The 23,216-nt window shown below is 42.6% G+C and overlaps 1 protein-coding gene across 2 annotated transcripts; it reads right to left on the bottom strand.

The window, feature by feature from the left end:
• Positions 1-2,627: 2,627 nt before the first annotated feature.
• LOC111955936 (transmembrane protein 106B) lies at positions 2,628-22,640 on the bottom strand. 2 transcript variants are annotated; one of them, XR_011474469.1, is made up of 9 exons: positions 22,527-22,640; positions 16,696-16,878; positions 11,215-11,278; positions 10,899-11,058; positions 10,456-10,596; positions 9,183-9,232; positions 7,675-7,807; positions 4,854-4,907; positions 4,686-4,717 (listed from the first exon to the last, which is right to left on the bottom strand). XR_011474469.1 is itself a non-coding variant. In XM_023976321.3 (8 exons), exons 2-8 carry the CDS (start codon positions 16,868-16,870, stop codon positions 4,576-4,578), a joined length of 786 nt encoding a protein of 261 aa, XP_023832089.1. In that variant the 5' UTR covers positions 16,871-16,878; positions 22,527-22,639; the 3' UTR covers positions 2,628-4,575. The 2 variants fall into 2 exon arrangements, 1 of the variants encoding a protein (XP_023832089.1); XM_023976321.3 differs by lacking the exon at positions 7,675-7,807 and having other exon boundaries at positions 2,628-4,717; positions 22,527-22,639.
• Between the last annotated feature and the right edge of the window lie 576 nt (positions 22,641-23,216).

Below are 23,216 nucleotides of genomic sequence, written 5' to 3'. Positions count from 1 at the left end.
TCCCTCTTCATCGGCTCGCTCTCCGCACTCAGCACTAATGGCTGAAGCTTTGGCTCTGGCTCTGGGGAGGAGGCAGGCTCAGTAGAAATATAGTCAGAGTCCCAAAAAGGTCTGACCATATTGTCAGGTAAGGCAACATATTGTTCCTCCAAGTGGTTGCCTGAATTGGCTGCATGGGCTCTGGAGTTATAGCTAAAGGGTCCCCGGAATGGCTTAGGTATTGGTGTAGTCGGCATCACCTGGCTGCTGGAGTTCTCGGGAGGCAAGAAACTGGTCCTCAAAACGGCCAGCTGTATTGGTGTAGGGGTTGCCATGGGTGACTCAGTCGCTGTGGGTAGATGGTGTGAGTAGGTCTGGAGTCTCTCCATAGACTGGGCCGAGGGGAGGTTGCAGAGGGAGGATGGAGGGTACGGGTAAGGGAGGAAGCTGCGGATGTGGGAACATGTTCATGAGAGTGGCATATTGTGAAAGGATCATGTTGCTCAAAGCGTCCTCAGAGAAGTCTGGGTATCTTGGAACCGCTGAGGGCCCATCCAACACTTCTGAGAGCAGGTCCGTCTCGTCATTGCCCTCTGCTGCTAGGTAGAATAAGCACTCCAATTCTGGTCCATCGGTCTGTGTCTCTAGCAGAGATGAGGATATGTCAGATTGCTGAAAGTCTCCGTTGTCTCGGTTAGCCTGGTTTCAGCTCCTACTTTTCACTGTTGCTTTTTTCCCTTTGATGCACTGTTTTTTTCATTTACTCACTGCTGTCTTTCTCCACCATTCGATTCATATGTTGCTCAGACTCACTGTCAGTATCTGTTAGTCCCTTAGTACCTGTCTCATCCACCACCTCCACTCTGTCTTTCCTCAGCAGTAACATTATTCTCTTGTACTTCTCCGTAGTGCTGTGTTCTTGGCTGGTCAATTAAAGCTGCCATCTGGGTTCCTCTGTTTAGGTGGAGCATGCTTCTTCTTTCTCTTCTTCTTGAGTGGCTCAGAAGACTCTGAACTCTGGCTCCAGTCAGAACCCCCGTGGCTCCAGTCAGAAACCTCCTGATGCTGGCTTGTCTCAGGTGTTTCAACAGGGTTCATGGGAACAGTGTAGTGGTGGAAAAAGTACACAATTTTCATACCAAAAGTAAAGATACCTTAAAAGAAAATGACTCAAGTAAAAGTCACCTAGTAAAATACTGCTTGAGTAAAAGTCTAAAAGTTTTTGGTTTTAAATGTACTTAAGTATCAGAAGTAAAAGTATAAATAATTTTAAATTCCTTATATTAAGCAAACCAGACGACATGATTTTCTTGTTTTTTTTAATTTACCGATAGCCAGGGGCACAGTTGAACACTCAGATATAATTTACAAACGAAGCATTTGTGTATAATGAGTCTGCCAGATCAGAGGCAGTAGGGATGACCAGGGATGTTCTCTTGATAAGTGCGTGAATTAGACAATTTTCCTGTCCTGCTAAGCATTCAAAATGTAACGAGTACTTTTGGGTGTCAGGGAAAATGTAAAAAGTACATTATTTTCTTTAGGAATGTAGTGGAGTAAAAGTAAAAGTTGTCAAAAATAGAAATAGTACAGATACCCCCAAAAACTACTTAATTAGTACTTAAAAGTATTTTTACTTAGGTACTTTACACCACTGGATCAGTGCCCCCTTGTATCTCTGAAGTGGTCAAGGCCAGCTGGTAAGGTGGTGGACCCTGGTACACAGGAAGACCGTGCCAGGATGCCGATCGTGCTGCGTGGTACACCTGGTATACCCCCCTGCACTGTTAGGGGCAGCATTGTTCACAAGTAATGTCACTGCTGGTCCTGCATACACAAAATGCAAAAATAAACAAGTCATACAATTTGTGTAATATACAATACTATTGGCAGAGACATTCTTTTCATATTTGCTGTCAAAGCTATGGACACAACCTGACACACTACAGGCTGGGAGCAGCACAGGGTCAGCTGGCAGTAAGTGCTTTGCCCAAGGGCACAATGGTACTGGGTATACAACATAGGAAGTTGAAGCCAGCAACTCTTCGGCTGCAACTTCCTCCAGATTTGCCTGTCCGTCCTGGGACTCAAACTTTGGTTACTAGACTGTTCCAGGATCTATTGGTGCTCTTGCTCCATTGTCAAGTCAAACAACTTTGAGGCTACAACCACTTTAATTAAGGCTCATCTGACAAGTCATTAAGTATACAAGCTTGCATCAACATGTCATCAGTGATATTAACTTACCATTATTTTGCTGTAAGGCAAAAGGAAGATCAGCTTCCAAAATGGCCTGAAAGTGCATGTAAAGTGTAAGTAATGTGCCAAATTCCATCGAAAGGGGCTATTTATGCAGACAGGTGTTTGTCAAATATGGGGTTTGATATAAAAACTCTTCCCACTGGCTGTCCACTGTCCCCATGGCAACATTGTGCGAGTTCAGTTTTGCTCAGGAGACAACCGTTTGGCAAACATCCATCGAATCAGAATTACCAGTATGATTCCAATTCTGGTTCATGAAGTCATTGTGATGTCACACTGATTCATGTGCTAAAGCATGTGAGTGTTCCATTTCTTACCAGTTGCTCTGTGGTTTGTTAAATAAAAAGGTATGAACAAAGACTGAAGAAAATACAAGATAACAGACAAATGTGGTGACAACTTTATTCATGCTATTACATTTTTTCCTGAAAGCATGACAACATACCTAGACAGGACAAACAATTTAAAATATGATGAAAAGCAAATAAAAACTACATTTATACGCTTTAAAAACAGCTTGTATTTACATCTAGTCAAAAAGTTGTTACATTATTCTGATTATCTACCCCACAGAAGTAGACATTCCGAAAGAACCTCGTCAGATCATCAAACCACTCTTCTTCTTGATGAACCAATAGTATTTCAAGTCTTCACTCGATCCTAACATTCAATCAAAAGCTGAACCACTCTTCCATACACGATTAAGGTGCTTGATTAGGAACAAAAACAAAATTAAATGTTGTGCTCTACAATAACCTAGGAAACTGCTAATTACATCAACGGCAAACTACAGTTTGATTATTCATTAAGAAATTCAAGGTATATTTTTCTATGACAGAGGGTAGTTTCTATTAGAGTTGTATAATTCAAGGTATATTTATATCTATGAAAGAGGGTAGTTTATATTAATTTGAGTTCATATTTCAAGGTTCTCTACAACGTAGGTATGAATCATATTACAAAAGTTGTATTAAAACAGGTTTTCATTAAATCTAGGTAGTTCTACAAACTCTTCAACTGAGTTTGATAGGCAGGGACGTAAATTATCAAAACGCAGTCCCTTGCAGGTTATTAATAAATCCTCTTTATGTATATCATGAAAATGGAGCCGATGGAATGTAAAAATTCAGTTGGTCAAATACAAATCAGCAGTAGGTAGGATCACAAAACATTACACAACTCCCTCATAGGCACAAACTGAGAGGAGTAAATTACTGATAAGGAATCACCATCAATCAATCAATATTTTACCAATTGGGAACAGAGTGGTGGAAGGAACTTAATATCTTAAATTACTCAATTTCAGGGATATAAGCCTTTCAAATCACGTCAATGGATCACACACACAACAGATCACAGTAAACTGGTCCAAATTCACAGATTGTACAGAGAGCCCTCTAAAGCAGAACCTGGTCATTACAAGCTGAGAAATCCTGGAAACGCCACATTCTGGCTTCATCTCAAATGGCACCTTATGTCCTAAATCAGGGGGATTCAACTCTTAACCGACAAGGTCCAGAGCCTGCTGGTTTTCTGTTCTACCTGATAGTTGCACCCCACCTGTTGTCCCAGGTCTAAATCAGTCCATGACTAGAGGGGAACAATGAAGAAAAAACACAGTGGAACTGGCTTCGAGGTCCAGAGTTGAGTTTGGGGGCCCTATATAGCGCACTACCTTTGGACAGAGCCATAGTAGTGCTATATAGGGGATTGTGATTGATCAGCAGATTTAGATGGACTAGATTAATGTCATAATAATACACACTATTGTGTTACAACAGGTCTAACTTTGAGAATAGACTGGTCCCAGATCTGTTGGTTCAATTTCTCTGACTATCAAAATGATTTGAGATCAGATTACTGAGAGAACTCTTTCAGAGGTTATCCTCATCCATACACAGGAAAGTGTTATTACTTCATATACATTTACAGTTCAAAGTGGTTTGGAGGAGTCTGGAGTGGCATCGTGAAATGTTACATTGTCACAGTGACAGGTTGAATTTGAAATGCATTAATAAAGTGCATAATGGTTTGGTACTGAAATATTGTGGTAGTGTTTATACATTTAAAACAAGTATTTTTCCCCTCAACTGCACATTTGGCATATACTCCCAACAAAATGGTAAGCTAACACAGAAATGCATGACAGTGGGGTCTTCATCAGTAGATGGATGGTGAAGAGGAAGGAGAAACACAGTGTACCATCTTCGGCTGGGGTGGCTAACCCTCCTCCTGGAGAGCTACTGGGTGGACACTTTTATCCCTGCTCTAACATTCTATATCCAAGGACCCTCACCAGGACCAGGCTCAGGTCAGGTAGGGCAAGTATGTGGGTTACTCTGGGGGTATTGGGGCATTAGACACCTTGGGCTGCGCCCCCCTCACAGTGGTGGTGTTAACTCCACAGTCTACATACTGGTACATCTCCTGAGTGACCTGCTCCATGTGGCCAAAGTACACTGTGGTCACCGTCACCCTGGAAGCAGGATTATTCAATATATTATTGACAAGTATTACAAGTGCATTAACAAGTATTACATGGGAGAATGAGAACCAGGATTCTGTGGTCCTGTGTGAATATTTAAAGAGAGATGTGCAGACAGAGTACTTACTGCATCATAACCACAATGTTGTGCACCTTTATGGTCTGTAGGGTGCAGTAATCACTGGGAAAAAGAAGAACAGATGCTTCAGTCAGATTGGCTGTTTCACGTGATAAGAAAACAAAAAACGAATCTTGTCCACCAGCTGGCTCTTTCTCTGTCTGGTTTCACAGAGTTTCAGAAAGGGACTTGAAAGGAGCCTATTTGCTGATCTTTCAGTCCATCAGCATACCCCTTGAACCACCCCTCTACGTTGTGCATTTCAAAGCAGGAGCAGCACAAGTGAAAGGCTAAACAAGAAATGAAGTAAGTTCGGGAAATCGGAAAGTATGAATTTAAGACAGGGGTCTTCAACCTTTTCTTGCCCAGGGACCCCCTCCCAGGAAAACTGGTGACCCCAAAAATGCATTTTGACTTGACCACATAATTGGAAGGGGAAGTATAAACTCTGTCTATTAGGTAGAAAAGAAACTGCAAACACATGTTCTCTAAGAGCAGCTGTTTAAAACAAAAGGTTAGCCATGTGTTGCAAAAATGTATGTCCAAGTCAAGAAAGCTTACCGGCAGCACTTTTCACAGGTGCTTTTTTAAAGCCTACAGTTGAAGTCGTAAGTTTACATAAACCTTAGCCAAATACATTTAAAATCAGTTTCACAATTCCTGACATTTATTCAGAGTACAAATTCCCTGTTTTAGGTCAGTTAAGATCACCACATTGTTTTAAGAATGTGAAATGTCAGAGTAATAGGAGAGAGAATTATGCTTGGGGTCATTGTTCATTTGGAAGACCCATTTGCGACCAAGCTTTAACTTCCTGACTAATGTCTTGAGATGTTGCTTCAATATATCCACATAATTTTCCTCCTCATGATGCCATCTATTTTGTGAAGTGCACCAGTCCCTCCTGCAGCAAAGCACCCCTACAACAGGATACTGCCAGCCCCGTGCTTCACGGTTGGGATGGTGTTCTTCGGCTTGCAAGCCTCCCCAAACATAACAATGGTCATTACGGCCAAACAGTTCTATTTTTGTTTCATCCGACCAGAAGATATATATATCTATCTATATTACACTGCTCAAAAAAATAAAGGGATCACTTAAACAACACAATGTAACTCCAAGTCAATCACACTTCTGTGAAATCAAACTGTCCACTTAGGAAGCAACACTGATTGACAATAAATTTCACATGCTGTTGTGCAAATGGAATAGACAACAGGTGGAAATTATAGGCAATTAGCAAGACACCCCCAATAAAGGAGTGGTTCTGCAGGTGGTGGTCACTTTTGAATGCTGGCGGTGCTTTCACTCTAGTGGTAGCATGAGACGGAGTCTACAACCCACACAAGTGGCTCAGGTAGTGCAGCTCATCCAGGATGGCACATCAATGCGAGCTGTGGCAAGAAGGTTTGCTGTGTCTGTCAGCGTAGTGTCCAGAGCATGGAGGCGCTACCAGGAGACAGGCCAGTACATCAGGAGACGTGGAGGAGGCCGTAGGAGGGCAACAAGGACCGCTACCTCCGCCTTTGTGCAAGGAGGAGCAGGAGGAGCACTGCCAGAACCCTGCAAAATGACCTCCAGCAGGCCACAAATGTGCATGTGTCTGCTCAAACGGTCAGAAACAGACTKCATGAGGGTGGTATGAGGGCCCGACGTCCACAGGTGGGGGTTGTGCTTACAGCCCAACACCGTGCAGGACGTTTGGCATTTGCCAGAGAACACCAAGATTGGCAAATTCGCCACTGGCGCCCTGTGCTCTTCAGATGAAAGCAGGTTCAGACTGAGCACGTGACAGACGTGACAGAGTCTGGAGACGCCGTGGAGAACGTTCTGCTGCCTGCAACATCCTCCAGCATGACCGGTTTGGCGGTGGGTCAGTCATGGTGTGGGGTGGCATTTCTTTGGGGGGCCGCACAGCCTGAATCCAATTGAGCACATCTGGGACATCATGTCTTGCTCCATCCACCAAAGCCACGTTGCACCACAGACTGTCCAGGAGTTGGCGGATGCTTTAGTCAAGGTCTGGGAGGAGATCCCTCAGGAGACCATCCGCCACCTCATCAGGAGCATGCCAATTTTTTTAAAGGCGGTTTTGGCGCAGTGGCTTTTCCTTGCTGAGCAGCCTTATGTCGATATAGGACTCGTTTTACTGTGGATATAGATACTTTTGTATCTGTTTCCTCCAGCATCTTCACGAGGTCCTTTGCTGTTGTTCTGGGATTGATTTGCACTTTTCGCACTAAAGTACGTTCATCTCTAGGAGACAGAACGCGTCTCCTTCCTGAGTGGTATGACGCCTGCGTGGTTCCATGGTGTTTATACTTGCGTACTATTGTTTGTACAGATGAACGTGGTACCTTCAGGCGTTTGGAGATTGCTCCCAAGGATGAACCAGATTTGTGGAGGTCTACAATTTCTTTCTGAGGTCTTGGCTGATATCTTTTGATTTTCCAATGATGTCAAGAAAAGAGGCACTGAGTTTGAAGGTAAGCCTTGAAATACATCCACAGGTACACTTCCAATTGACTCAAATGATATCCAAAATTAAATCTAGAATAGGCTTCCTATTTCGCAAACAAAGCAGCCTTCACTCATGCTGCCAAACATAACCTAGTAAAACTGACTATCCTACCGATCCTTGACTTCGGCGATGTAATTTACAAAATAGCCTCCAACACTCTACTCAGCAAATTGTATGCAGTCCATCACAGTCCCATATACTACCCACAACTGCGACCTGTATGCTCTTGTTGGCTGGCCCTAGCTTTATATTCGTCATCAAACCCACCTGGTCAGGTCATCTATACGTCTTTGCTAGGTAAAGCCCCACCTTATCTCAGCTCACTGGTCACCATAGCAGCACCCACACGTAGCACGCGCTCCAGCAGGTATATCTCATTGGTCACCCCCAAAGCCAATTTCTCCTTTGGCCGCCTTTCCTTCCAGTTCTCTGCTGCCAATGACTGGAACAAAATGCAAAAAAAAAAAATCACTGAAGCTGGAGACTCATCCCTCCCTCACTAGCTTTAAGCACCAGCTGTCAGAGCAGCTCACAGATCACTGTACATAGCCCATCTGTAAAAGCCCATCCAACTATCTCATCCCCATACTGTTATTTATTTTGCTCCTTTGCACCCCAGTATCTCTACTTGCACACTCATCTTCTGCACATCTATCACTCCAGTGTTTAATAGCTATATTGTAATTATTTTGCCACTATGGCCTATTTATTGACTTACCTCCCTTATTTGCACACACTGTATATAGACCTTTTCTATTGTATTATTGACTGCATGTTTGTTTGTTCCATGTGTAACTCTGTGTTGATGTTTGTGTCGCACTGCTTTGCTTTATCTTGGCCAGGTCGCAGTTGTAAATGATAACTTGTTCTCAACTAAATCTACCTGGTTAAATAAAAGGCAATTTTTTTTTTGCCTATCAGAAGCTTCTAATGCCATGACATCATTTTCTGGAAATGTCCAAGCTGTTTAAAGGCACAGTCAACTTAGTTTATGTAAACTTTTGACCAACTGGAATTGTGATACAGTGAATTATAAGTGAAATAATCTGTCTGTAGACAATTGTTGGAAAAATTACTTGTGTCATGCACAAAGTAGATGTCCTAACTGACTTGCCAAAACTATAGTTTGTTAACAAGAAATTTGTGGAGTGGTTGAAAAACTAGTTTTAATGACTCCAACCTAAGTGTATGTAAACTTCCGACTTCAACTGTATGTCAGTTATTCCATTGAGTGTAACTGGCTCAATATATGAAGTTTACGAAATAAAGTTGCCATCAGAAGATATTATCCTCTTTTCTATTGTAGGTATGTAATAATAAATTAAAACCGGTTGGTAGCGATACATGCATACAAAAATAATATTTAAAAATGTTTCATGGACCCTCTGCAGTATCTCCGCGGACCCCTGGTTGAATACCCTTGATCTAAAAATACGTCTTCACATAAACGTTATATGCCGAAGATCAGAATCAATTGGGCTTCCAAAAAAGAATATGGGTCGGTGTGATCCAACATTGCTATTGATTGCAGGTTTTTCAAAGTCCCAAATAATCCAGCTATGACAGGCTCTCTGTCCCTCTCCAGCCTTTAGCATGTGCCCCTTTCAAGTCCCACTTTAGTGTCATGTGGTTTCCAGGCTCTATATGCGGTAACATGAGCCTGGGGACGAGGTTAAGCAAGAACTGAAAGAGGACTCCCCACACTGCAATCTGTACTCCCATAGGATTTATTTTAAACAACATCTCGACCATCAGGCTCCCAGTGTTCTCATAATACTAGTAATGTAACGTGCTGTACTGGGTTGTGCTGTACTTACTACATGTAGCTCATCTCGTCTGCTATAATGGTGGGAACCATGTAGTCAACCTGGGAACAACAACACACAGGGTTATGATCAAAAAGGTGACATGGGGAAAGAGTGCTCCAAGAACCAAAATAGGAAATTGACCTGAAATCCTCACTGTGACAACGGATGCAGGACAAGGAAGAGGTGTCTGAATCTAGTACAAAAAAAACAGCTAGGGGTCGTTGGATCTTGAATTGAGTGAAACTGGAGTTTCTGCTGCACGTCCAATAATGATCGTTGTGTAATAACCACACTATTACAGTGCAGTTACCGCATTATTACCAGTCATCGTTGTGTAATAACCACACTATTACAGTGCAGTTACCGCATTATTACCAGTCATCGTTGTGTAATAACCACACTATTACAGTGCAGTTTTCCACACTATTACAGTGCAGTTATCATTTAATACCAGTCATCGTTGTGTAATATTCCACACTATTACAGTGCAGTTAGTGTTATTACCAGTCATCGTTGTGTAATATTCCACACTATTACAGTGCAGTTATCATGTTAATACCAGTCATCGTTGTGTAATATTCCACACTATACAGTGCAGTTAACGTGTTTATACCAGTCATCGTTGTGTAATAACCACACTATTACAGTGCAGTTAACGTGTTATTACCAGTGGTGAAAGTAGAACTTTAAGGGCCTAATCATAGAATTACATATAGAATCCTTATTAATTGAATAGGATCTCCGTGTGCCTCGTAAAGATGTCATTTAACTTGTAAAATGTATTACCTATTACTGTAGCTAAACACAACCAGTCATGTTTTCATCCGATTGTCAAACAATCACTTCAAAGGGCTCCTATACTAGCTACACATGCGTGTTATACCAGTCATCGTTGTGTAATAACCACATTCATCGACTGGCAACATATTACCAGCCTCCAAACAGTGGTGAATGGAAAGAGTCATCTGTTACAGTGTACTGACATTTAGGCCAGAATGTATACGTCCACTGCTGCCTGCGCGTGTCTCGGTGATGGCCACGGATCTCTGCCTTGTCAAACTGTAAGTGTTCTCGTAAAACCACATCACATTTTGCGGCATAGGCTATGTCAGCTGTTTTCATGCCACTGACATGCAGTAATGATAAAAAGTGGTGTAATAGCCTACAATTGTCTTGACATTTTGTTACAATTATTGTGATAGGCTCATGTAACTCCGCTATATATTTTGCCTGGACGCTGTACCCCCCCCCCCCCCTATCGTGTTATTACAGAGTTGTGTACCTGCTGCAAGCCCAGAGGACTGATAGCGGTGCGGTTATTGATGCGGGACTTCCCGATCACCGTGTTGGAGAACTGGACCTGGGCTGTGATGTTAGACACCTCTATACTGTAGTAGTTGTTATTGGTGATGTTCAGAGTGTTCTGGAATGAAGAAGAATATTTTGTAATTTTATGATCACAGAAATTAATCTTTTCACACAAACACCACAGGAAACCAGAGTTAGCCAGTGCGGCAACCCTGGTGCAGTTTGAGTTATGTGCCTTGCTCAAGGGCTCAATCGCCGGGGATGGCAGGATACCTAGAATCCCACTATATTTGTGACCCAACATGGGCAACCTTAGGAGCAAAGAACCGGGTGATAAGGAAAAGCAGTCTCCTCCTGTGACTGTCCTACTTGATCCAAATCATCATGGTGTGGTTAGAACAGAGGAGAGAGGCTCACCGTCACGTTGAGATAGACAATCCTCTTATCCTCATCGTATGTGACGAAGACAGACTTGACGCCCCCGTAAGAGACGTCTATGGTACGAGGGAATAGGAAGAAGACAGCCAGGCTGGACAGCAGCAGACACACAGCCACTGAGGCCGTCACATACAGCTTTCTGTGAAAGAGAGAGCCAAAGGCAGGGTCAGAAGTAGCAGGATACAAAGAATATTGCAAGAAAGGAATAGTTACTTGCAAAGTTGCAGTCACATGGGAAAACATTATTGTGACGTTTAGCCTATAGCTACCAACCCAACAACAACATTCCACTTACGTTCTCCTGGGCCTGAGTCTCTGGTCACTGTATGGAATCAATGCCACCAGCTGGTTCTCTTGGCCTGTGTAATGCAAGGAAATATTTAAACTAATCATCTGATATAACTACAACATTACAGCAATACTAGGAATGTAACGATTCACCAACAGGCATCAGTCCCTGGTTCAACTGTTTAAGATATGAGTGCATCGATTCGCGGGAGCCCAAACCGATCCAAATATGGCATGAATCGGTCAGAATATACTTTATTTTTTTATTTTTTTTATGTGCAGACCGCCGGATCACTAATGTTTTTTTATTACTCGTAATTGTATGCCCCCCATCCAAAAATAGCTCTAAATCTTGTGACTGAAATTATGCTTCCTCTCCTTCAGCAGCCTATCATTGATGTCCAAGTCAGATAACAACCGTGCACACAGGGCACCGCACCTCAAGGCAACGAGAGCCTATCCCTGATCTAATATTTGTATATCTGCGTGGCACCTTCAGCACTTAAACAATTGTAAAATGGCTTTCGCAATGTCAAATCATAAGCTTTATTAGTTAGGTGACAAATGTAATTTGGGTAATTGTTAACAAATGCGCTGTATGGTGTTTTACCGTCAGCGTGAAGGCTACCAGAGTGTACACGACTCACATCTTGCTGATTGAACATCTTAATGCTAATTAGGGCTTTTCAAATGCCAGGTTCACCATAAGATATACTGTACCAGTCAAAAGTTGACAACCCTAGTACCAACCCTGGTACCAACCACCTTGTCTTTGTGAGATGCAGAGTAGGTAAACGGATTATCTGTGCATGTGTGGTTCCCACCGTGAAGCATGGAGGTGTGATCATGTGGGGGTGCTTTGCTGGTGACATTGTCAGTGATTTATTTAGAATTCAAGGCACACTTAACCAGCATGGCTACCAGAGCAATACGCCTGGTTGGCGCTTAGTGGGACTATCATTTGTTTTCAACAGGACAATGACCCAAAACACACCTCCAGGCGGTGTAAGGGATATTTGACCAAGAAGGAGAGTGATGGAGTGCGGCATCAGATGACCTGGCCTCCACAATCACCTGACCTCAACCCAACTGAGCTGGTTTGGGATGAGTTGGACCGCAGAATGATGGAAAAACAGCCAACAAGTGCTCAGCATATGTGGGAACGCCTTCAAGACTGTCAGAAAAGCATTCCCCATGAAGCTGGTTGAGAGAATTCCAAGAGGGTGTAAAGCTGTCATCAAGGCAATGGGTAGCTACTTAGAAGAAACACTTTTTTTTTTAAAAACATGTTTTTTTTAGGGATGCACGATATATTGGTCGAGCAGTCATATGAAAGGGTAAGAAAATTTCAGCGAGACAACTCAAATGTCGAAATCCATTAAAGCCAAGATAATGGAATCAATTTCCCTTGATAATCAACCGTTTTCTGTCGTGGGTGATGTTGGCTTTCGCCGACTGGTCGAGCACCGGTACACACTACCAAATGCGCTATTTTTCAGATGTTGCCCTACCGGAGTTACACAGTAATAGCGTCACTGCGATTGGCTTCACGACATACATACTAACGTAAACTCACTCACTTTTGTACATCGCCTTGGTCCGTACAATTGACCTTATTTTAGCGCCCCAAAAACGTAATACTTCCAGATCAACTGTAATGTCAATACCATTGTAAAGCACAATTTCTCCCCTTTCCAACAAAATCAATGACATGAGCTCCACGCTGCCCGTTTCTGCATAATTCAAGAAGGCAATGAGCCCCATCAGGTCTTTTTAAAAATGGCGGGTGGGGAAGTGAAACTAATGCGTGATAGTGAGGAGGAGATGTGGGAAAATTGCTTTTTTTCACTCGATCTGTCCAACTTATCACCTTATCGCCTCTAAAATGTAAATAAAACACTAAAGAGTTTATATAATATGTCATTACATACCTATTTGAAGGTTTGTGTCGAATTTTAAATCGGCTTTTTAGGGCGGTGCTAAAGTGATCTTAGAAGTAAACAGCGGCTTTGAGAATGATGATCGCATGCAATGACGCAAAAAATGACTAGGTATCCCCCTTACCCCTGTCACTGTCCATTTCTTGTTTTTAAACGATGTGAAAAGTGCTACACCTGGTGGAGAGAGATTGTAAGACAGAAATAGTTGCTTTATGCGTGCTGTACGTTACGGCATGACACATCATGATGTAACGGAGGGTCAGTTTTTTCAACTTTTCTCCAATACTATAGAGCCATTACCATGTTGATCAACGCATGAATAGAAATGTAGTTCACACCCCAGATCTTTAAGTCAACACAGTCGCTACAGTCCCATTAGTTTTCTTTGCAGCCTCGTTTGAATGTCGCGGTTGCGCACATTTGTACGGAATGGGGTGAGTTTACGTTACTGAAAACCGTTTGGGTCTTTGCATGTCAAAAAAGTTACAGTAGCACTGTCAAATCTGAACAAAAAAGTCTGCAAACAAGTAAACACCGGCCACGAACGATGTGTTTTCAATACGGCGTTGGTAATAAAGCATCATTTGTTCGACCGCAACTTCTGGGCTAGCTAGCTTTAGCTTGGTACCTAGCTAGCACCAATACAACCAGCCTGAAAACAATGACCAGTAGAAACTGCAGTCATTTTCATTATTCTTAGCAATGATTTAGGAATATTAGCTAGGCAGCCACTTGTTGTTCACCTATTGAAATTGAACTTCAGTTCATGAAAATAGCTAGCCAGCTACTTAACCCTGTTGCCCAAAGCTAATGTTATAAGCAGCCAGCTAGCTTCATCTGGCTAGTGACGGTCGACAGGACCAAGTTACATGTTGTGAAGCTAGCTACAATAAGGATTAGGCACAATAGTGGAATTTGCGGTTTGCCTTCAAAATAAAAGTATGTCATTGACAGTGATGCAAATTAATACAAATAATATAATTAAGTCAAACGTTTATTTTGAAGGCTACCCGCAAAGTCCGCTGTTGTGGCTAATCCTCATTGTGGCTAGCATCACATAGATGGGTCTGACCACCATTAATCAAATAAGAACAGTCTTATGAATTAGGGTTATTTTAGATGACACCTAGCTATATGGTTAGCTAGCTAACTAACTAAAGCTACTGAAACAGATTGTCGTTTTGCTATGTTTATGGGGAAGAACATGGTTTGCATCCATGAGCTAGATAGCTTTTTTTTAAATGACCAGCACTGTAGGTGTGCGAGAGAACTTTACCAGCATCATAGCATACGTATCGATGAATCGCTGTGACATATGAAATACGAGTGATAGCGTAATCAATGTGTAATAACTACGTAAACAATTAATGAACGCGTTAAATTATTGTGAGGTGCAGTCATATTCAGGTCCCGATTGGTCAACAAGCTTAATTGACACGTAAAATAGTGTTATTTGACACGTAAAATAGCGTTAAATCGTTTATTTTTTGACACGCAAAGACCCAAACGGCGTTCCATAGAAATCCTGGTTGAGAATGAAACGACTAAGTAAGTGAAAGAAATAGGTTTTGATTATGTTTTACTGGTAATGGGGACATACGTAAATGCCAACAAAATAACTTCCTGGTCAGTGTGGTGTTTGTGTGTGTAACCTTTATTTAACTAGGCAAGTCAGTTAAGAAGAAATTCTTATTTACAATGACGGCCTAACCCAGCCAAACCCGGATGACGCTGGGCCATTTGTGCACCGCCCTATGGGACTCCCAATCACGGCCGGATGTGATACAGCCTGGATTCGAACCAGGGACTGTAGTGATGCCTCTTGCACTGAGATGCAGTGCCTTAGACCGCTGCGAACATGTGTGTGTGTGTTAACTATTTAACTGTACTAGAATGCTTAAAAGGCCGTTAAAATATGAAATATCGGTTATCGGTATCAGGGTTTTTGGCAAGGAAAATATTGGCTATTGGTATCAGCCAAAAATTTCATTTCGGTGCATCACTACTTTTTTGGTTACTCAACACATGATTCCATGTGTCATTTCATAGTTCTAATGTCTTCACTATTGTTCTACAATGTAGAAAATAGTAAAAATAAAGAAACATTTGTAGGTGTGTCCAAACTTTTGACTGGTACTGTAGTTTTGATTTCAACTGTCAGTGCATTTGGTCATTTTTACATGAACAGGGTGAACAAACAATTTGGCAAGTTGCACTCTAGGCATACGGTCAAACGGTCAAAACCATTCGCTTTTGAGACGGGTGAAATCCAAAACTGTGCTATATTAACTGGCTGTGTCATTGCTAGAGCCTGACCGATAAATCATTTCACCGATTTCATTGGCCAATATGGTATTTTACCGATTTTGGATGATAATTCCACAGATATTTAAAAAAAATTGGATGAAAAAGGCAAATATATATTTTAAAACTTTATAATTATGTTAGGAGGCTCAAACAATAGCGGGAAGTCACTTTCTCAGCAAAAGCTCTCACAGTGCTATCCTGGTTCCAAATTCATGTGCTTCAGGGAAGCAAACAGAGCTGTTAAGTAGCACCACCTAAAACCATCTTGGGCACAGAGGATGGGAAAACAACTAGAGCAGGCTCTCACCACTGGTGGGTGTGATGACATGATGTAACATCCTCAAACAAGTGTATGAACATCTAGTTCCACAATTCAAATACTTTTCGGTTTTGTGTGCCAAAACTAAGACTACTGTGTGGCCTGGGGAAAAATCAAGGAAAATAGACTGGTTATTTGTCAGAGCCATGAAGGAGTGACTGCACAGCTGCAGTGTTTTTCCCATGAAAAACAGGGGTTATTATTTGACTGCCTGTGCATGCATGTTTGTGTTCATGTTGTGTCAGAAATCTGTGCGTGCATTAGTGCGTGTTCAATAATGTGGTGTTCCTAGTTGTGGATTGGTGCTGGCCCTCAGAACTTCTTCTCCAACGCTATTGACACCGCCTTGCGGAAAAACTCTTAGAAATAGTTTATTCTCCATAAGATTTGTTTCATTAAATTGTGAAATAATCAATGAAATGGATAGATGGGTATCAAATCAGGCTTGAAAGGAGAGATTCACATCACTAATCATTATTATCCCTCAAAGGGGAAATTCACCAGGCCCTGGGGATAAAATCATAAACTACAAACACAGCTTTGATTATAGTGAGTCTACGGGCATAGCATGTGTCCTTCATATGCCAAATTCAGTCATTGGTCTCATTCCCTCAAGCCCACAGAGTGAGTCGGAGTCACACTATTCATTATCCACAAGAGAGCACCCACGTGGTTTTCCATACACATCAGCACTTCAACTGCCATCTGACTATGATCCTGGGCTGATCAAAACTCTTACCGAGTCATATTCATTCAAATGGTATAGCAGCTTAACGAAGTTATCTGAGACCAGGCTAGTAGTACTCTACTCCTCCTGTTTACCTCTAGGTGTCCCAGCTGTCAGGGTACAGGCAGGATATGTGATGCTGTCCCTGCCAGTGAACTCTACATAAGTATGTGTGTGTGTGTGTGTGGTGCTCACCTCTAGGTATCCTCCCAGTGCCCTGGCAGCTGGGACATGTGACGCTGTCCCGGCCTGTGAACTCTACGTAGGGGAACTGGGACACGTCCTCTCTCTTCCCATCATCGTCCTGTGTGGTGGTCAGGGAGTCATCGTAGCATGCCTGCTTGGACAGGAGGGAGAAGGCCTTCCCCATGGTCACACCTGGAGGAGGGGTTCAAAGGTTACTTGTTGGCGTTTGACATGTTTTAAAAAATATATATTGGAAGGCTAAGACAATCAAGGCATTTTAAATAATGACATTTATCCTTCTGTTTTCTTCAAGAGTACCTTGATGGGAGAACTACAGCAGCTTGCAAAAGTATTCACCCCCCTGGCATTTTTCCTATTTTGTTGCCTTACAACCTGGAATTAAAATAGATTTTTGTGGGGGTTTGTATCATTTGATTTACATAACATGCCTACCACTTTAAAGATGCTAAATATTTTTTTGTGAAACAAACAAGAAATAAGACAAAAAAACAACTTGAGCGTGCATAACTATTCACCCCCCCAAAGTCAATACTTTGTAGAGCCACCTTTTGCAGCAATTACAGCAGCAAGTCTCTTAGGGTATGTCTCTATAAGCTTGGCACATCTAGCCACTGGGATTTTTGCCCATTCAAGGCAAAACTGCTCCAGCTCCTTTAAGTTGGATGGGTTCCGCTGGTGTACAGCAATATTTAAGTCATACCACAGATTCTCAATTGGATTGAGGTCTGCGCTTTGACTAGTCCATTCCGAGACATTTACATTTTTCCCCTTAATCCACTCGAGTATTGCTTTAGCAGTATGCTTGGGGTCATTGTCCTGCTGGAAGGTGAACCTCCGTCCCAGTCTAAAATCTCTGGAAGACAGAACCAGGTTTCCCTCAAGCATTTCCCTGTATTTAGCACCATCCATCATTCCTTCAATTCTGACCAGTTTCCCAGTCCCTGCCGATGAAAAACATGGTGATGGTGTTCTCGGGGTGATGAGGTGTTGGGTTTGTGCCAGAAACAGCGTTTTCCTTGATGGCCAAAAAGCTCAATTTTAGTCTCCTTTGACCAGAGCACCTTCTTCCATATTTTTGGGGAGTCTCCCACTTGCCTTTTGGCAAACACCAAACGTCTCTTTGTTGCGCCTCTGATTAATGCCCTCCTTGCCAGGTCCGCGAGTTTTGGAGGGCGGCCCTCTCTTGGCAGGTTTGTTGTGGTGCCATATTCTTACTAATGAATTTAAATGGTGCTCCATGGGATGTTCAAAGATTTTGATATTTTTTTATAACCCAACCCTGATCTGTACTTCTCTACAACTTTGTCCCTGACCTGTTTGGAGAGCTCCTTAGTCTTCATGGTGCTGCTTGCTTGGTGGTGTCCCTTGCTTAGTGGTGTCGCAGACTCTGGGGCCTTTCAGAAAAGGTGTATATATACACTGAGATCATGTGACAGATGATGTGCCAGATTGCACGCAGGTGGACTTAATTTAACTAATTATGTGACTTCTGAAGGTAATTGTTTGCACCAGATCGTATTTAGGGGCTTCATAGCAAAGGGGGTGAATACATATGCACGCACCACTTTTCTGTTTTAAAGAAGTACTTTTTTTCATTTCATTAATTTGTACTATTTTGTGTATGTCCATTACATGAAATCCAAATAAAAATCTATTTAAATTACAGGATGTAATGCAACAAAATAGGAAAAACACCAAGAGGGATGAATACCTTCACAATGCACCGTAAGTCCGACAAATGTTATTACATTTTTCATTTAATAAGTGAGGGCCATCATCCCCTACATTTTCTTACTGGTTGCTTGTTAGAGCAGCGCTGGAGAAAACAACTTCTTCGCTCGCTTTGAGGATAATACAGTGCCTGCTACCAAAACCTGCGGGCTCTCCTTCACTGCAGCCAACGTGAGTAAAACATTTAAACGTGTTAACCCTCGCAAGGCTCCCGGCCCAGACGGCATCCCCAGCCTCAGAGCATGCGCAGACCAGCTGGCTGGTGTTTTTACGGACATATTCAATCAATCCCTATCCCAGTCTGCTGTTCCCACATGCTTCAAGAGGGCCACCATTGTTCCTGTTCCCAAGAAAGCGAAGGTAACTGAGCTAAATGACTATCGCCCCGTAGCACTCACTTCCGTCATCATGAGGTGCTTTGAGAGACTAGTCAAGGACCATATCACCTCCACCCTACTTGACACCCTAGACCCACTCCAATTTGCTTACCGCCCCAATAGGTCCACAGACGACGCAATCACACTGCCCTAACCCATCTGGACAAGAGGAATACCTATGTAAGAATGCTGTTCATCGACTACAGCTCAGCATTTAACACCATAGTACCCTCCAAACTTGTCATTAAGCTTGAGACCCTGGGTCTTGACCCCGCCCTGTGCAACTGGGTCCTGGACTTCCTGACGGGCCGCCCACAGAAGGTGAGGGTAGGTAACAACATCTCCATCTCCACCCCGCTGATTCTCAACACTGGGGCCCCACAAGGGTGCGTTCTCAGCCCTCTCCTGTACTCCCTGTTCACCCATGACTGCGTGGCCATGCACGCCTCCAACTCAATCATCAAGTTTGCAGACGACACTACAGAAATAGGCTTGAATAGCAACAACGATGAGACGGCCTACAGGGAGGAGGTGAGGGCCCTCGGAGTGTGGTGTCAGGAAAATAACCTCACACTCAATGTCAACAAAACAAAGGAGATGATCGTGGACTTCAGGAAACAGCAGAGGGAGCAGCCCCCTATCCACATCGACGGGACAGTAGTGGAGAAAGTGGAAAGTTTTAAGTTCCTTGGCGTACACATCACGGAAAAACTGAAATGGTCCACCCACACAGACAGCGTGGTGAAGAAGGCGCAGCAGTGCCTCTTCAACCTCAGGAGGCTGAAGAAATTCGGCTTGTCACCAAAAACACAAACTTTTACAGATGCACAATCGAGAGCATCCTGTCGGGCTGTATCACCGCCTGGTACGGCAACTGCTCCGCCCACAACCGTAAGGCTCTCCAGAGGGTGAGGTCTGCACAACACATCACCGGGGGCAAACTACCTGCCCTCCAGGACACCTACAGCACCTGATGTCACAGGAAGGCCAAAAAGACAATCAAGGACAACAACCACCCGAGCCACTGCCTGTTCACCCCGCTATCATCCAGAAGGCGAGGTCAGTACAGGTGCATCAAAGCGGGGGCCGAGAGACTGAAAAACAGCTTCTATCTCAAGGCCATCAGACTGTTAAACAGCCATCACTAACATTGAGTGGCTGCTGCCAACACATAGACTCATCTCTAGCCACTTTAATAAGGAAAAAAATGTATGTAATAAATGTATCACTAGCCACTTTATATAATGTTTACATACCCTACATTACTCATCTCATATGTATATACTGTACCATCTACTGCATCTTGCCTATGCCGTTCGGCCATCAGTCATTCATATATTTTTATGTACATATTCTTACTCATTCCTTTACACTTGTGTGTATAAGGTAGTTGTGAAATTGTTAGGTTAGATTACTTGTTAGATATTACTGCATGGTCGGAACTAGAAGCACAAGCATTTCACTACACTCGCATTAACATCTGCTAACCATGTGTATGTGACAAATAACATTTTATTTGACCAGCTCAGAAACCGGATTGCATAGCGGTTAAGGTATGGTGGGATTCGAGATGGTCGATGATCTGTTCACTTGGCTTTCGAAGACTTTAGAAAGGCAGGGCAGGATAGATATAGGTCTGTAACAGTCTGGGACTAGAGTTTCTCCCCCTTTGAAGAGGGGGATGACCGCGGCCGCTTTCCAATCTTTAGGAATCTCAGACAATACGAAAGATAAGTTGAACAGACTAGTAACGTAAACTCACCCCATTCCGTACAAATGTGCGCAACCGCGACATTCAAAACGAGGCTGCAAAGAAAACTAATGGGACTGTAGCGACTGTGTTGACTTGAAGATCTGGGGTGTGAACTACATTTCTATTCATGCGTTGATCAACATGGTAATGGCTCTATAGTATTGGAGAAAAGTTGAAAAAAACTGACCCTCCGTTACATCATGATGTGTCATGCCGTAACGTACAGCACGCATAAAGCAACTATTTCTGTCTTACAATCTCTCTCCACCAGGTGTAGCACTTTTCACATCGTTTAAAAGAAATGAACAGTGACAAGAAATGGACAGTGACGGCAGTAAGGGGGATACCTAGTCATTTTTTGCGTCATCACTGCAAGCATCATGACTCAAAGCCGCTGTTTAACGTAAACTCACTCACTTTTGTACATCGCCCTGGTCCGTACAATTGACCTTTTAGCGCCCCAAAAACATAATACTTCCAGATCAACTGTAATGTCAATACCATTGTAAAGCACAATTTCTCCCCTTTCCAACAGAATCAATTACATGACCCCCACGCTGCCCGTTTCTGCATGATTCAAGAAGGCAATGAGCCCCATCGGGTCTTTTTAAAAATGTCGGGTGGGGAAGTGAAACTAATGCGTGATAGTGAGAAGGAGATGTGTGGGAAAATTGCTTTTTTCCCACTCGATCTGTCCAACATATCACCTTATCACCTCTAAAATGTAAATAACACACTAAAAAGAGTTTATATAATGTGTCATTACATACCTATTTGAAGGTTTGTGTCGAATTTTAAATCGGGTTTTTAGGGCGGTGCTAAAGTGATCTTAGAAGTAAACAGTGGCTTTGAGAATGATGATCGCATGCAATGATGACGCAAAAAATGACTAGGTATCCCCTTACCCCTGTCACTGTCCATTTCTTGTTTTTAAACGATGTGAGAAATGCTACACCTGGTGGAGAGAGATTGTAAGACAGAAATAGTTGCTTTATGCATGCTGTACTTTACGGCATGACACTTAACGATGTAACGGAGGGGTCCGTTTTTTCTCCAATACTATAGATCCATTGCCATGTCGATCAACGCTTGAATAGAAACGTAGTTCACCCCCCCGATTTTGAAGTCAACACAGTCGCTACAGTCCCATTAGTTTTCTTTGTAGCCTCGTTTGAATGTTGCGGTTACGTACGAATGGGGTGAGTTTACGTTACTTCAGAAGATCACTTTAGCACCGCCCTAAAAACCCGATTCAAATTGGTATGTAATAACACATTAAATAAACTTTATAATGTTTTATTTACATTTTAGAGGCGATAAGGTGATAAGTTGGACAGATCGAGTGAAAAAAAATCAGTTTTGCCACACACATCTCTCCTTCTCACTACCACGCTTTAGTTTCGCTTCCCCGCCCGCCATTTTTTTAAAAGACCCGACTGAGCTCATTGCCTTTATTATGCAGAAACGGGCAGCGTGGAGGTCTCGGCAGGAATTCTGTTGGAAAGGGGAGAAATTGTGCTTTACAATGGTATTGACATTACAGTTGATCTGGAAGTATTACGTTTTTGGGGCGCTAATAATAATTTTAGGAAGAGAGGGTCGAAATTGTCTAGCCCAGCTGATTTGTAGGGATCCAGATTCTGCAGCTCTTTCAGGACATCACCTGTCTGGATTTGGGTGATTGCTAAATAACGTTAGCCAATTAAGCTCAATTGAGTTTCCTCGTTCGGTTAGCAAGAGTCATTTGAGTATCAACTGGTTTGTAAATTAGTTAGTAAATACACGATCATAAAATAAGCTGGCTAACGATAGCGAAAATGGCAGCAACAGGATAACGTTAGCTAACGATATTAGCAGCAGCAGGCCAGTGCTGTTTTGATTTTCAGTGGAATTAAATGACACAACATATATTTAACTGCATACTATTCATAACGTTAAATTAGTATTGTCCATCTTACCAGAATACGAGTTATGTTTTTCCTTGCAATCGTTTAAGGTTATGCAGTTCTTGTTTATCTATCAAACAAACTGACACTCGCAGTGCATTTCGGATGATGACGTAACTGAGGTTTAATGGCGGTTGGCATCCAACAAATGTTGCATTACCGCCACCTACTAGACTGGAGTACAACTCCCTCATACTTAGTTTGAAAAAATAAATAAAATACAATCTACCACAACTCTGACAATTTTTTTAAATAAAAAATTTATAATAATAAATAAAACTACCCTAATCCAATATTTACATCTACTTAATTCTACTTCAGGCCAACAGCCTGAAAGGATGTGACACCACCACTTAACACACCCTGTAACTCTTCTGATGTCAAGTCTTGCACACCCATATACCTCTCTGCAGCTGCCACCACAACCTCAATTTTCTGCGACTTAAGTTCCATCCCTGCAGTACAGTTGATAACCATTGCGATAAAGGCTAAAAATCCAATCTTACTGAAACATATATCACTTGTTGTCCTGACTCTATGTACTGGTACAGATCTACAACTCAAACCACTCCTCTCAGGATCCCTCCCCCTTGACCCATCTTCCTCTACTTTCTTCACTGCCTCAGCATATGACAACTTCTGCACTACTCTAACCCTGGAAACCTCAACCTGTCTCTCTCGCTCCGGACATTTCTGATCCCC

The sequence above is a fragment of the Salvelinus sp. IW2-2015 genome, linkage group LG31 (genome assembly GCF_002910315.2).
Source record: "Salvelinus sp. IW2-2015 linkage group LG31, ASM291031v2, whole genome shotgun sequence".
Taxonomy (NCBI): domain Eukaryota; kingdom Metazoa; phylum Chordata; class Actinopteri; order Salmoniformes; family Salmonidae; genus Salvelinus; species Salvelinus sp. IW2-2015.
Note: the sequence above shows the minus strand (reverse complement) of the source record. Positions and strands in the feature narration are given on the sequence as shown.